General features: G+C 41.3%; 1 protein-coding gene across 1 annotated transcript in view; it reads right to left on the reverse strand.

Moving 5' to 3' along the window:
- agbl1 (AGBL carboxypeptidase 1) overlaps positions 1 to 16,614 on the reverse strand; it is a gene marked incomplete at both ends in the record, with an annotated part of 147,068 nt that overhangs the window by 23,558 nt on the left and 106,896 nt on the right. Inside the window, one exon of the mRNA XM_079224073.1 lies at positions 16,265 to 16,394. Within this exon, the coding sequence (XP_079080199.1) occupies positions 16,265 to 16,394 (130 nt within the window). The remainder of the gene's footprint in view (positions 1 to 16,264; positions 16,395 to 16,614) is intronic.

Raw genomic sequence — 16,614 nt, forward strand, 5'->3', positions numbered from 1 at the left:
TGAGTCTATTGGTGTCACCGGCTCCAATGCTGCTCCCCCAGCAGACAATAGCGAAGTACAGAGCGCTGGCCACAACCGACTGGTAGAACATCTCCAGCATCTTGCTGCACACATTGAAGGATCGAAGCTTCCTCAGGAAAAAGAGTCGACTCATCCCCTTCTTGTACACAGCGTTGACGTTGGCCTACCAGTTCAGTCGGCTGTCGATGTTAACACCCAGGTACCTGTACTCCTCCACTATGTCCACGTCCTCTCCCAGAACACTCAGAGGACTAGGAGCTGTTGTCTTCCTCCTGAAGTCGACCACCATCTCTCTGATCTTGGCCACGTTCAGAAGCAGGTGATTCACGCTGGCCCACTTCACAAAGTCACTCACCACTGCCCTGTACTCCTCCTCCCGTCCATCCCTAATACATCCGACCACTGCAGAGTCATCAGAGAACTTCTGCAGATGGCATGACTCTGTGTTGTACTGGAAGTCAGTGGTGTACAGGGTGAACAGGAAGGGAGACAGATCAGTTCCCTGTGGGGCTCCAACATCACTGACCACCATCCCAGACAGCACACGGCGCATTCTGACAAACTGTGGTCTGCCTGTGAGGTAGTCAGTGATCCAGGAGATGGTGGACGAGTCTACCCCCACCACCCGCAGCTTCTCACCCAGTAGCAGTGGTTGGATGGTGTTAAATGCACTGGAGAAGTCAAAGAAAGTGACTCTCACAGAGACACCAGTTCCATCCAGGTGCGACTGAGCTCGTTGCAGTAGGTAGATGATGGCGTCGTCCATACCCACATGAGGCTGGTAAGCAAATTGTAGATGGTCCAGCGACGATTTCACCTGCGGTCGGAGGTGAGCCAAGACCAGCCTCTCCAGCACCTTTATCACATGGGAGGTGAGGGCTACCGGTCGGTAGTCGTTGAGGACGGATGGAATCGACTTCTTCGGGACAGGGACCAGGCACGACGTCTTCCACAGCACCGGGACCTCCTCCTGCCTCAGGCTGAGGTTGTAGAGGTGCTGCAGGACACCAGACAGCTGGGTGTCGCAGGTCTTTAGGACCCTGGGGCTGATGCCATCAGGTCCTTCAGCTTTGCTTTGGTGGAGTTTCTCCAGCTGTCTTCTCACCTGGTCAGTCGTCACAGAGAGAGGGGGGAGGGTGGAGGAGCCTATTGTTGTTGAGGGCCCATTTGAAGAGCCACCGGGTGTTGAGGGCTCATTGGAAGAGCCATTGGGTGTTGAGGGCTCAGCAAAAGTGCAGCTCAACAAGGGGGGCAGGTGTGGAGGTGAGAGGAGGAAACGGATGAGGGCTGTGAACTAAACCTATTGAAGAAACAGTTCAGCTCGTTGGCCCTCTCCAGGGAGCCCCCTGGATGTCTCCCTCCCACCTTGAAGCCGGTAATCTGCTTCATCCCGTTCCACACCTCCCTCATGTTGTTCTGCTGGAGTTTGGTCTCCAGCTTCCTCCTGTAGGAGTCCTTGCCCTCTCTGATCTTCACCTTCAGGTCACGCTGAACTCTCCTGAGCTCATCCCTTTCCCCAGACCCGAAAGCAGCTTTCTTCTTATTAAGAAGAGCCTTCAGGTCCCTGGTGATCCAGGGCTTGTTGTTGGGGAAGCAGCGCACAGTCCGGGATGGTGGTGTGTTCACAGAACTTGATGTATTCAGTGATGCAGTCTGTCATGCTGTTGATGTCCTCCATATGTGGTCCGCACAGCACATCCCAGTCCGTCGACTCAAAGCAGTCCTGCAGGGTGTCGGTAGCCTCCTGAGATCACCTCCTAACAGTCCTGGAGGTCGCAGGCAGCCTCTGCACCAGAAGAACATACCTGGGTGTCAGCAGGACCAGGTCGTGATCAGACCTGCCAAGGGGGGGGAGGGCGGGCAGTGGCCCTGTATGCATCCTTAGTATTTGCATACAGGAGGTCCAGAGTTTTATTGTTTCTTATGGGGCAGTCAACATGCTGTATAAAAGTAGGCAGAGCTTTGTCCAGTGTTGTGTGATTGAAGTCACCAGTTATTGTCAAAAAAGCACCTGGCTGTTAACTCAGCAGTCCAGATACAGTGGAGTGGATGGTGTCCACTGCTTCCTCAGCGTCAGCTGATGGTGGCACGTAAACGGCGACAACAATGGCAGACGTAAACTCTCTCGGCAAATAATATGGGCGCATCCCCACGGCTAATGTCAATGTTCGGGCTGCAGAAACGCTCTTTCACACACACGGTCGGGATTGCACCACCTCTCGTTCACGTACACTGCAATCCCTCCCCCTCTCTTTTTGCCGCTCAGTGTAGCGTCTCTGTCCGCCCGTACAGTCCTGAAGCCGGGCACCGACGCGCTGTGGTCCGGAAAATCCGCGTGCAGCCATGTCTCCGTGAAACACAAGATGCTGCACTCACGGAAGATCCTCTCAGTCTTTACCAGCGCGCCTAGCTCGTCCGTCTTATTCACCAAAGACCTTACGTTCTCCGTTACAATGACCGGTACCGAAGGCTTGTATTTCCTCTTTTTTGCCCTCCTTTTGGCACCCGACCTGCAGCCCCGAGCCCTTCTCCGTAGCTCCAAAAGGGATCACAGGCCCGGCTCCGGGCTGCGGTTTGCACAGCGCAATCAGCTGAGCGCGAGAAAAAACAATAGTCCCAGTCATTGTTTGTGTGTGGCTCTCCGTTGCAAGCGGAAAAGTATTCAGAAAGCCACGAGAAGGTTGAGAAAAAGTTACGGTCCATTGTCTAGGCGTAATTTAGACCAAACGTGAAATAAAAGAAAAAGAAGAAGAGGGGAAAGTGGAAAAAAAAGACTAAAAAATAAAGAAACATCAGGCAGCTACTGCGACAGGCAGCCGCTGGCACGGCGCCATCTTGCATCGATAATGAATGATAGGCCCATCACAACAATAACAAATGACTTGTGTAGCTCCATTTTTGATCCTCCAATTTTTGGAGGCGACTGGTTACTAATGAATACAATTAGCCTCCAGGCACCAGATAAACTGAATCAAATTCAGAAAATAACTACAATGATTGTGTATAAGGTCAAACGATTTGCATTTTCTTTGCATCAAAGAAACATTGTGCTAAATCTGATCAGGCCATGGCAAGAAATAATCAGAAATGTACTCCCATAAATGTGGTATTTGCGACCTGTGGTATCAATCACATTGAATAATTTTCATTTTTTACCTTCAAAATTTCACCTATTTAGTAATAGTTTGCAGTTCCGCTTGTGTTTGTGAAGCACAACACAAAGCATTTTCTTTTACAAAAGTGGGCCCAAGAAACTCTCCTGAGAAGACATTACTCACACCATGTTCTTCTCGAAAGGACTTTATTCATTGAGATTACTGATTGAAAAGCTTCTGCCTAGCAAGCTGTGTTCACCAAAATGCCTTGATGTTTTACTGTCAAAAGAAAAAGGTTAATTATCAACTACTATCAGTAATACAGCGATACTATTCGCTGCCTCGTTTATCATGAGACGAGCAGCTTGGATGACATTAATGCAGAAAGAATCACTTGGTAAAATTTTTGAAGGGTAAGATTGAGATTTTAGAGAGTGACAATTATAATTGGTTTAATTAGCAGCTCATTTGGTAGGAAGCTTAGCTCTTTCGACCTAAAAAAAACGCATTCCGTCAAATGGTCTGCAACGCACTGTGTGCATTCTCAAAATAAGAAATCATCTTGGTTCAACTATCATAAAACCAATATTTTCCTGATACAAACATGTATACATGTTGATTCATAATCAGTTTTTCTTGTTTTCTTCATCATTCACCCAGCTACCATGCAAGGTGACACCTTGCGGAGCCGGGGATCGAGCCACCAATCTCCTGATTGAAGGATGACCCTGCTCACCATTGAGCCACAGTATTGTGCAACCAACATGCTGGAAAAAAAAAATCTGTATATGGCACCCTATTGTAAGAGACGTAGGACATTTGCTTGGCTTTCAAAGGACTGAAAATAAACAATACAAATGATTAAGTGTAAAGAAATACTACCGACACTATTGCAAAAATGAAACACAATAGCAGTAAAAGGAAGGTAAAAAAATAAAAAACAATTAATATTTAATACAAAAGTAAAAAAAAAGTGATTATTATCGTATGATATTGAGAGAAATATTGTCAATGAAAAAGTGGTGGAAAGTTATATTGCACATGAAATTTGAAATGTATTATTGCACGTAGTTGAAAAAAAGTTATATTGCACACTTGGTTATTATTGTTTTAAGTTGTTTTTAAGGCAGCCAAGGCTTCATAGGGTTTCAAAAGTGAACAAATGAGACTTGCAAAGTGCGTCCAGCTGCGTAATGTTGTTAAATTTGGCAACGATAAAAGGATATTAAAGTGTTCTATGTTCTGTTTATATGTATTAAAACGCACACGCACACACAGCATGCGCATGTTTTTCTCTTCTCATCAGGTAATTCTTTTTCTGTTCTCAAAACTCGATTTCCTCTGAAAAGGTAGGTCTTCATCAGATCCAGAAGGGCCCTTGAGGCTACAGCACCGAAGCGGACTGGTTGCAACAAGAAATAGACAGATCAGTTTCCCAGCCTTTTTTATTTATTTGTTCAACCATTTGAAGCCCATCATCCTACTCTTGGAGAAACTGGATGAAGTTTAGTCATTTTAATTTATTTCATCAGCCCTTCGACATGGAAGACACCCTGCCAAAGTTCAATGAGCCATCTCTTGGGTCAGATCGTAGCTAGCTAGGAATCTCCTCTACCATTGGATTACATTGCCAACTTTGTCACGACAGGGCTTTGGCTGCGGATTCACTGGCACCAGAGGATGGAACGGCAGCGCCACAGCGAACTGTGTTAATCTCAGGCCCCAGGTGGATGACTGAGGACCAGACACCGTGCTGAAGATCACAAACATCTGGCGACAGATGCCAATCTTTCAGTGAACTTAGTACTGACCAGCTGTGGGCCGTGGATTTTCTACTTGGGCCTTCAGTGGATCAGCTGTCCCCCCAAGTAACAGCGAGCTAGCGCAGACCTGCTTTCCATTGCGCCTCGGATACATTTATCTACCATTTTATTCATATATTCCACTGCTTTTGTGAACCTAAGACCTTTGAAAAACCAATTTCAAGCACCAAACAGTTCATCCACATGAATAAAGCTATGTTTTCAGAAGAGATATGAAGAATTTTTCAGTTTTAGGGCCATATTACCACTTTAGACTTTTGTTATGATGTTGGTTTGTTTGGTGTCCTGTTTTATTGTGGAGTCCTTGTTGTGTGTATCCTCTGTGTTCCTTGCACTTCCTGCACCTGTGATTATCTGTCTGCCCTGTTCCCATGATTGTATATTCCTTTCATCTGTGCTGCTCTCATTGTTTTCCACCTGTGCCTTGTTACCTTCCTCTTGTATTTAAACCCTGTTTGTCTCCTGTCCCCTTGTCAGATTGTACTGTGTGTTACCGCGTGTCCTCTGTCCCTGTGAGTAGTCAGTCAACCGCTCTGTGTTAAGTTAGTGTTTTTTGAAGCCTGACCTGAGTATGTATCATATGCAAGTGACTTTAAAAAGGGGAATTTAAGGAATAATGTAGGAATCGGCGGGCCAAACGCCACAAAATAGGCTGTGGCTCATCTGCTTCTGGCAGAGGTCCCAGGTCGCATAACAATTCAGTCTGACCCAGTAACGGGAGGTGGGTGACTGTTGTGCCATTGCGACGTCCCGGATCAGGATGGGCGCCGTTGTGTCGAATTTGTAATGTCGTCGGCCATATTGCTTTTTGTTGTTTGCATTCCTCCTGATTTTAGTTTAAAAGAGTTGTACCAAAGGAACGCACTAATGCTTTTGTTTGAGGACAAATATGACTGATAAATACAACAAATTAACTACATGGTGAAGGGAAAACTGGAGAGAAAATGCAAAAAAGAAAAAAACATTATGCACCAGAGCCAACATATAGAAAACAAATGTTTAAACTACGCTGTTTGCACGCTGATTTGTAGCGCTGATCGAACAGACAGTTTTCCATGTTTCCAGATTTTCGCTTTTTCTGCTCCATAGCCCCCTTCTTCCATCTGGTCTGCCTCCTTGGTAATAATGTAATTTCAAGCTCTGTCTGTTAGGCTTGATTTTGTGTCCACATGACACATGACTGTGAAGATCCCGATTACACATATTACTTAGAACAAAGTTTAATTTTCTGTTCCTCTTTCCTCCTCTTCACTCTCTTCATCCCCTCTCCACTCTCCCCCATCCCAAACCCCCTCTCAGCTCCGTTGACTTTGTAACTTAAAGAGAAGATAATTCAATTTCATGTTCCATTGGCTCAGCCGACAGACAGTTGAAAATAAGCTGTGGCATCCAGCTGCCTCAGGAGTTATTCTCTCTGTTTTCCCATTCCTTTGCCGGTATCTCTCACTCTCTGCCGCTAGCTTGTGGTCACAGTCGGTCTCTCTACACACGGACAGCTGTTGCACACACAGACGCTTACAGATCGTGTGCCCCGCGGACGGATTGAATTGGAGATAAACCGTAACTCTCTGTGATTACACATCTTATAAGGTTTATGCAACAATTAGACTGTGTATATACAGATCTATGAGCAAAACCCGTGCTTAGTCACTGCTCGATATGGTCACCTTAACTCAGGTACGCAAACTTCTACAACAACAAAAGGAGGTTTTCACGGACATTATTCAGCAACAAGAAAAGAGCTTCAAATGTTTTGTTGAAATGATAATGATTCTACGAACAATCGCGTGGACAACATGTTAAAGGACTTGCAAGATCTCAAAACGAGCATTCAATACACCCAGAAGGAAATGGACGACATGAAATCAGCCAACGCAAATCATCTGGCCGTGTGCGATAGCAAACAACAGGATACGATGAGGGAAAACATCCAGGCTGTCAGCAAGAAAATTGACTATTTCGAGGGCCAGTCCAGGAGAAATAACCTGGTTATTGACGGGATGGTAGAAATGGAAAATGAAGGATGGGCTGAGGTGGAGAATAAGGTGCGCCGATTACTGTCGGAGAACCTACAGCTCGGGAGCAACCGCGAGTTGGAGCTGGAACACGCACATCGAACGGGAAGGCCGGGTGCAGACAGCAACAGACCGCGGCCGGTTGATGTCAAGTTCCTTCGGTACAAGGACAAAGTAGCTGCTCTTCAGAATGCTAGACTCCTAAAAGGGACTAACATTTTTATCAACGAGGACTTTACGGCAGAAGAGGAGGGATCTCATGCCAGCCATGAGGGCAGCGCGTGAAAGAGGGGACATCGCCTATCTCCGGCATGTCAGACTGATAACACATCCTCCCACCAGACAACGACGCAGTGAGCTTAAGAAATAAGATCCATGAATTAAGTTGTATGATGCAACCGAACAACATCCACTTACTTGCAGTATCTGAGACACATTTAGATCCCTCATTTGAAAATACAGAACTGAAGGGTATACACTGTTCAGGAATGACCGGAACAGATATGGGGGAGGCGTGGCTTTTTATGTCCAGAATAACATTCCAGTAAAAGTACGAAGTGATTTAATGATGTGTGACATTGAGGCACTGTGGTTACAAGTTCATCTGCCACAAACTAAACCTATACTTGTGGGTTGCTGCTATAGGCCGCCTAGTGCGGACATGTCATACTTAGGATTCTATCTGTGAAATGTTGGATAATTCTAGTGATGATAACCGTGAAGTGTTTTTTGTGGGTGATTTAAATATTGATTGGTTATCTAACTGTCCGTTAAAGAAGAAGCTTCTTGCAGTAGCCAGTGCTTGTAACCTAACGCAAACTATTACATTACCAACAAGAACTAGTACAAACAAGAATGGGCTAAATGCATTGATCACTTCACTAATACCCCTGAACAATGCTCTAAAGCAGTGTCAGTAGTTGTTGGTTTCAGCGATCACAACTTAATAGCACTTAGAAGGAAAACTAAAATCCCGAAAGCAGCCTGTAGGATTACACACAAAAGGTTATACAAACACTTCCAAGAGGAATCTTTTATGGAGGATGTAAAGCAGGGGTATTCAACTAAAATGTTAAGAGGTCCAGTTAGAGAAATTTTATTGAAGCAAAGGTCCAGAAGATTATAATGTCTAACTATTTAGTGTGATATATATTTAAGTAGCCTGGTAGTTGTATCAACATCTGCATGTAATCAATACCTTTCAAATCAAATGAATTCAGTACGATTAAACCACTTTTAAACAATATTTATTATCACGCATCATAGAACTGGACTTATGTGTGACTGCAGATATGTATAATGTTCTCTCATGAACTAAATAAAAGTAGGGCTGCATTTTAAAATAAATACAAAATGAAAATGGTGCATGTAATAATAATAATCAAATAAAGTGCTTAACTTCAGAACAATTTTAAAAAAGGGGCCTTGTTGTTGAAATGTGCTATACAAATAAACTTGCCTTGCCTTACAATCTCCTATCCAATTCATCCATCACAAAGTCTGTCCCAATGAAACAAAAATAAAAAAACAAACTAAAAGTAATTAAAAAAATTGTTCTTTTCATCACAAAAGAGACTTTATGCCTGCTTCTATCTTTTATATTTTACTTTTACATGTTTTTCTTCTTTTGTCTTATAATTACTTGTACTTATTCTGGGATGTTTACCAGTGGTTTTCAAAAGGAAACTCTAAAACTATTTTAGACAGATGTCACCCTGTGCCGGTCCATCTCCGCCCCTTGGTGAGCCCACTTCATGCCAGGGTGGTAGGCGAACCCCCCCCCCCCTAACCTCGACAGACTCTATCTGCTGAGGAGAATCCGGTCTTTTGGAGTGCATGGAGCACTCCTGAGGACCTGGTTTGATTCTGTGGTGGCATCAGCCATCTTTTATGGAGTGGTCTGCCGGGGCGTCATACATCTCGACTGAATAGAACGGTTCAGAAGGCCAGCTGTGTTCTGGGATGCCCACTAGATCCAGTGGAGTTGGTGGGAGACAGGAGAATGATGGTGACGCTATCATTCCTGATGGACAACATCTCCCACCCCATGCAGGGCGTACAAACAGCTCTGTGTAGCTCCTTCAGTGACCAGGAGAGAAACCACAGATCCTTCCTTCCTACCGCTGTCAGGCTGCACAAACCAGCTCTGCTCCCAGTAGACCAAACATACCACAGAAAAAAAACGGAAAATTATCCATTCATTCATTCATGTGCAATATCGGTATCAATATCAATGTATTATAAAAACTTATATTTTCCTACCTCAAATGTGCAATAATGTGTATCCAAACCACTCATTATATTGTATTTTTTAGCTATGTTGTTTTTTGTTATTTACTGGTGTCTCTTGTTGCACATATCCACTTTGCTACTGTAATCCTGCAAATGTTCCCTCTGTGGGACTAATAAAGGATTATCTTATCTAATCTTACATCAAGAGGCCACAACAAAACATTGCTGAGATAAGATCAGCACAGGCTGCCAACCATCTTGTAAGGTTTATTTAGGTATGTACCATTAGCCTTTTGTACTAGCAACATTGTAATTTGTGTGTGCTGCAGTTATATGTAAGACGTGTGAGTTGCGGGTTGATATGATATATCTAACTGCTTTTTATGCTAAGTATATGTATCTGTTTCATTCAAACGACAGGAAGGCGCCAGCCTCACTACATTCCTGTAGAAAGTTGATGCAAGACGCCCTTCCTCCTCTGCCTCGCTGAGCAAAAGGAGAAAATCAAAAGGTTCTTGATCCTTGTGGACCAGAAAGCAAAGTAATGTAGATGCTGTGGTTTGTATTAACCAGCTCACGTATGTCAGACCCTTTGATAATCAATCAGCAGTGTTCCATAGAAAACACACATTGGTTGCACCTAGTTTTAAAATAAATGGTTTAAAACAAACATGATCTCTTCCTGTTAGCGAACTTTAATGAAGAGACAGATTTGCACCTTACAGTTTTAATATCGAAGTAACACTTGTATAGTTAACAAACAATCTATCCCTTGAAAAACTAACACTGCTTGGTGTTCAGAAGAGTTACGTTTGAACTCCAAAAAAAGGCAATAATAACGCTAAACTAGAAAATTTAACAAGAAATTTTGAAAGTGTGGCTACTACTGCCGTAAGACGTCGCAATATATACATTACCGGTAGTGAGATGTGTTATTGAGGTACTATATATATACATATATATATATACATGCCAACATTAGCTATGAGGGCTTGATGGTGTAAATATGAATAGGACAGCACTTTGCTGCAACATATCACGTGATTACATATGAATACCAGCCCCTATTGTCCTTGATCTCTAAAGAATCAATAACTCCTTGACTTAAAACAAAAAAAAAATTATTAATTTTTGGCATAAATATGATCAAAAGTCAAGAGTCTGAGTGCGCGCAACCGTATGTGTGGATTGGATATATATATATATATATATATATATATATATATATATATATATATACATATATATATATATATATATATATATATATACACATATATATATATATACACATATATATACATACACATGCCAACATTAGCTGCGAGGGCTTGATGGTGTAAATATGAATGGGACAGCACTTTGCTGCAACATATCACGTGATTACATAACATTGTGTACAATTGTCTATTTATTTTCTATTTAATACAATAATCCTCATTTTAGCTTTATGTTAAGATACACTTAAATCATGGGGCTTTTATGTTGAAAGGGAAGACAGAGAGACAGACGGGTAGACATAAAAGCCCCGTGTCCTGCGTGTCACTGGTTGCCATGGTGGCAGCTTGATTGATTGGCTAATTGGTAGCAGCTGTGACACTGTCACAGAGGGGGAGACTGGACTGTGGATTTAATGAGAAAACAACCTTTCAAACTATTGTATTTGACAGACAACCATGGATCCTAACACGAAAATAATGCAATCATGAGAAGCACAAGACTTCTGAGAATGTTTTCGTGTACTTAAATATTTGTAAGGATTTATAAATGAGAGCGTAAATTCAGTTTGTAAATTGCTCACGTTTCCGTCATGAGAAAATTGTGGTTCAATTTAACATGGAGGTTGATGGAGCAGTTGCCCGGTCTTCATGTCGCTTTCAGGCTTGCTGACAAAACAGTATAAATTTGTTGGATTCCACGACGCAGGTGTACCACCGGCACAATATTTCCAACGTTTTCATATATAAATTATGCCTCAAAAGTCAATATTGTGGAGTGAATGGCAAAATACAAATACAAAAAGGTTTGTTAGGACACAGCTCCTCCGTGCTCTAGCGATGACATCACAGCTCTAACCTGCCCCATTCACACCCATTGTAAACTTTGAAATGGTTCCCACATTTTCCTAAACTTGAACAATAATTACGAATTATGAAAACTGTGCTAGCTATCAAAAAATGCCCAATTGGGCAAATAAACTCCAGACTTTTGTCAACGTTTTAAACTTCAAATCATTTCTCTATGATAAATTATGGCGAGTCAGTGTGGGCACAAAGATGTATGTTTTTTGCTCTCTTCAGTCCGAAACCCCAGTCAAGTGAATGGGACAATTTCTCGCCGTTTTTCTCACTTTTCGGGAAAATGGGCGGTCGAATCTCTTAAAAAAGTCATTCCAGGCGATTCCCGATCAGGCCGCACGTTTTGATGTATTTTTTACGCATGTGCGGGAGGAGATACGGTCCAAAGTTTGGCGGAATAAGAAGAAAAACTAGAAATTGCATTTCCTGCTGAAAATGCGTTGGAATGCAAAAAGCTGAAGCTTAAAGCTTAAATATTTGAAAATATAGCGGAATATAGCTGAAAATAACTAAATATAGCTGAACATAGCTGAATATAGCTGGAAAGACAAACTACCTGCTGAAAAGTGTTGAAGCCCAAAAGCGTTGAACTGCTGAACATCCTTAATGTTTAAATGGAAAAGTTGGAAGCAAAACTGCAACATCTAAATAATCCAAGAGATAAATTAAAAGTAGTAGTTGTAGTAGTAGAAATAACAGTAGCATGAGTGAAAGCAGTAGTTATAGTCGCAGTAGTAGTTATAGTAGTAGTAGTAGAAATAACAGTAGTATGAGTAGAAGTAGTAGTTGTAGTAGTATTTGAAATTACAGTAGTAGTAGTTGAAATAACGGTAGTATGAGTAGAAGTAGTAGTAGTTGAAGTAATAGTAGTAGTAGAAGTAGTTGAAATAACAGTAGTATGAGTAGAAGTAGTAGTTGAAGTAGTAGTTGAAATAATGGTAGTATGAGTAGAAGTAGTAGTTGAAGTAACAGTAGTAGTAGTAGTAGTAGTTGAAATAACAGTAGTAGAAATAGTAGTTGAAACTAGAAATTGCAATTTTCTGCTGAAAATGCGTTGGAATGCAAAAAGCTGAAGCTTAAAGCTTAAATATTTGAAAATATAGCTGAATATAGCTGAAAATAGCGGAATATAGCTGAAAATAGCTAAATATAGCTGAATACAGCTGAATTTAGCTGAATATAGCTTAAAAGATAAACTACCTGCTGAAAAGTGTTGAAGCCCAAAAGCGTTGAACTGAACTGCTGAACATCCTTAATGTTTAAATGGAAAAGTTGGAAGCAAAACTGCAACATCTAAATAATCCAAGAGATAAATTAAAAGTAGTAGTTGTAGTAGTAGAAACTAGAAATTGCATTTCCTGCTGAAAATGCGTTGGAATGCAAAAAGCTGAAGCTTAAATATTTGAAATTATAGCTAAATATAGCTGAACATAGCTGAATACAGCTGAATTTAGCTTAAAATAGCTGAAAAGATAAACTACCTGCTGAAAAGTGTTGAAGCCCAAAAGCGTTGAACTGAACTGCTGAACATCCTTAATGTTTAAATGGAAAAGTTGGACACAAAACTGCAACATCTAAATAATCCAAGAGATAAATTAAAAGTAGTAGTTGTAGTTGCAGTAGTAGAAATAACAGTAGCATGAGTGAAAGCAGTAGTTGTAGTCGCATAAGTAGTAGTAGTATAAATAACAGTAGTATGAGTAGTAGTAGTAGTAGTAGTATTTGAAAATACAGTAGTAGTAGTTGAAATAACGGTAGTATGACTAGTAGTTGTTGAAGTAACAGTAGTAGTAGTATAAGTAGTAGTTGAAATAACAGTAGTACTAGTAGTAGAAGTAGTTGAAATAACAGTAGTAGGAGTAGAAGTAGTTGAAGTAACAGTAGTAGGAGTAGAAGTAGTAGTAGTTGAAGCAACAGTAGTAGGAGTAGAAGTAGTAGTAGTAGTAGTTGAAGTAACAGTAGTAGAAGTAGTAGTAGTTGAAGTAACAGTAGTAGGAGTAGTAGTAGTTGAAATAACAGTAGTAGGAGTAGTAGTAGTTGAAATAACAGTAGTAGGAGTAGTAGTAGTTGAAATAACAGTAGTAGGAGTAGTAGTAGTAGAAATAACAGTAGTAGGAGTAGAAGTAGTAGTTGAAATAACAGTAGTATGAGTAGAAGTAGTAGGTGAAGTAACAGTAGTAGTAGTAGTATTAGAAGTAGTAGTTGAAATAATAGTAGTAGTAGTAGAAGTAACAGTAGTAGAAGTAGTAGTTGAAATAACAGTAGTAGTAGTTGAAATAACAGTAGTATGAGTAGAAGTAGTAGTTGAAGTAACAGTAGTATGAGTAGAAGTAGTAGTTGAAGTAACAGTAGTAGAAGTAGTAGTATTCATAGTAATAGCAGTAGTCATATTAATAGCTGTAGTAGTAATTAGTAATAGTTATAGCAGTAGTAGTATTAGTAGCAGGAGTAGTAGTAATAGTCCAAATATTAGCAGCAGTAGTCAAAGTATTAGTCTGCGCATTAAGTATTTAATACAAAAATCCTCATTTGAGCTTTGTTATGATACAGTTATTTCATGGGGCTTTTATTTTGAAAGGGAAGACAGACAGACAGACAGGAGGCTTTACAATGCCTTTGACTGAATATCTGCATGAATATCTCCAATGTATCGCCAATGTGTGCGCAGATTGTGTACAAAACCATCTGTTAAACCCCATATTTCGAGGCAAAAACATGCTCAAATCACCACTATAGTACATTCAACAGAGAGGAGAGGAGGAGACGATCCCACTGATATCCTTGATATTTTTCTGGAGTTTAAATAGACGTGGGAGCAACAGCTTCACTGAGGCTCACGTTCTCTCTCTCTCTCTCTCTCTCTCTCTCTCTCTCTCTCTCTCTCTCTCTCTCTCTCTCTCTCTGTCTCGCGCGCGACAGTGCTCGCGACCGTATTACCGCGCGCGCGCGTACACACGCGGACATAGACACACAGTCAGTGAGCATAGCAAACTTCATGCTAGTGATCAAATTCACTTCCTCTCTCCACCAACAGACTTCACTTGGTTTCTCTCTTTGTGTGTATGTGTGTGTCCCCACAATGACGTTAAAACAAGAATGAGTGTGAAGCAGTGATTACTTCAAACTGAAAACACCTGTGACATGATTGAGAGACTGAGTTGTATGATCCCCATATGTTTCAGTGCATTTTTCTTTCTCATAAAAAGCTTCATATCTGAAGAACTTCAAAGGCAATAATAATATAATAATATTGCAATTTCTAAATCAGGTACGGTCGTCCGAGAGAGACATTTGAGGAAGATTTAACATGGAGGGAATGGAAGAAGGAGGCCACCTCTCACATATCGTCTGATTTCAACACGTCTGAATCTGTTGGATTCAAATCGACCCAAGTTTACAAAGTAAGACAAGATTTCCTACGTTTTGATGTATAAATTATGCCCAAAGACTTAGTATTGTGGAGGAGATGGCAAAAAGCAAAAATAAAATCTAACTAATCCTCCAGGGGAACTACAGTCAAGCTGTGACATCACGCACTCTAAGCAGCGCAATACACACCCATGTTAAAGGCAGAAATGGTCGGAAAAAAGCATGAAATGAAAACGCTGACAGTTAAAAAATTATAGAAGATATCAAAATTCGGTTTTGTCAACATTTTAAAAGTTTAAATGGTGTCTTTAGCTGAACGTATGCAGAACCTGTCAGCGTTTGAAGTTGAAGAGAATTTGAAGATTTTCCCCATCCGCTCCCATTCATTTTAATAAAAAGCTTAATAATTCAAAGAATATTTAATAGTTAAAAATATGAAGAGATATAGCAGGAGTGTCCTTAAGTAGCTGAATATTTTAATAGTTGAACGGTTTCTGTAGCTGAATATATGAAGGAGGAGATAAGGCGCAAAATACGTACGGAAGAAATAGAAGAATAAAAATTTAAAAAAAAGTTGAATAAAGAAGACGATAACAATAGTTGGACTGCTGAAGCATTCCAACTAATCTATGACCCCTGTAGCTGAAGCCACACTTAATTAATGTAAAGGTTCTCACTCTCCAGAAAGAGTTAAATTAACCCTATGTGGCGTGGACCCCTATAGACTCTTTGAAAGTGTTAAAATCAATTCTGACAGTGTTAATGTGGCTATGCTGCTTTTGCTATGCATCAACAGTTACTTGCGTAAATTAGCTTGAAAAACAACCTCCCTGCTCTAATTTGGAGCAATTAAATAAGCCAATCAAGGTCAATTAATTATAGGTCTCTCATTAAGCCTTATTACATTTCAGTTTCAGGAGAAAAAAGCTCACAACGTACACACATGCTCACACCTTACGTCTTTGTGTTTGGCTGAATAATGGGCTGCAGATATTGCGAGGGGGAAATTTAAACAATCAAGCAATAACTTTGCTGTTAATTAGTTTCCCATTGATTTGGAAAATGTACTCAAATTTTTCCACGCTGCAGCTGGAATCTCATTCCTTCTGTGAATAAAATCTTCAGAAATTCCCTCTGTTGCCGTTTCCTGGAGTGAGATGCTCCACAGGACCAAGCCTTTGTTTACGGTTCCAACACACACACACACCCAAAACTACAATATGTCATTTTTTACATTTCTACAAATTAAACTTGAGACCATCTTGGAATCGCACCAACCATGATGCCAAATTTGGCCATCGGTATAAAGTTTCCCTATTTCCTACCCTGCTACTTCGGCCCCTTGGTCGGACCACACCCATCATTAAACTTGGCCTTCATTTTGAAAGACAAACGTCTGTCTAAAGACAGACAGAAACATAAACACCTGATAAAGTACTAAAAATCTCTTTATGTTGTCGTTCCCGCAACAACAAGTAAAAACACCTCTGTAGTTGTCAAAGTCTCAAAGGGGGCAGGGTAACACGCCGGACAGTTTTTCAAAGCAAACCCAAGGTAGAGCTCAACAGACCACAACATCCAAAGACATCGAGCTCACGGTTGTACAGTACGGAAGAGCATGTGCATCTCACCAGTGGAGTCCGTCCTATACTGTTGAGGTAGTAGAGCAAGCCCTTGGTGTGGTAGATGGTTGGACTGAGCACGGGGTCGGGTTTACACCACTGACGATTCAGGTCCTCGCCGTTCAGGTCACAGCGATTCCTGAAGAGAAACACAGCAATAGAGCCCGGCAGGGCATTTAGACAGTGAGGGCTTCTGTTCCACCATCCAGCTGCACAGTATTATGTGTCGGTCATGTTACTAGTTGGTGTGTTTGCATAGCATGCGTGACTTGTCTGGCTAAAGCGGTAGTGACCACGAAAGTAAATGGAAGATATAAATGACCAAATTAACTTAGCTTTTTCCATGCATCACTTCCTAT

Source organism: Taurulus bubalis, assembly GCF_910589615.1.
Source record: "Taurulus bubalis genome assembly, chromosome: 9".
Taxonomy (NCBI): domain Eukaryota; kingdom Metazoa; phylum Chordata; class Actinopteri; order Perciformes; family Cottidae; genus Taurulus; species Taurulus bubalis.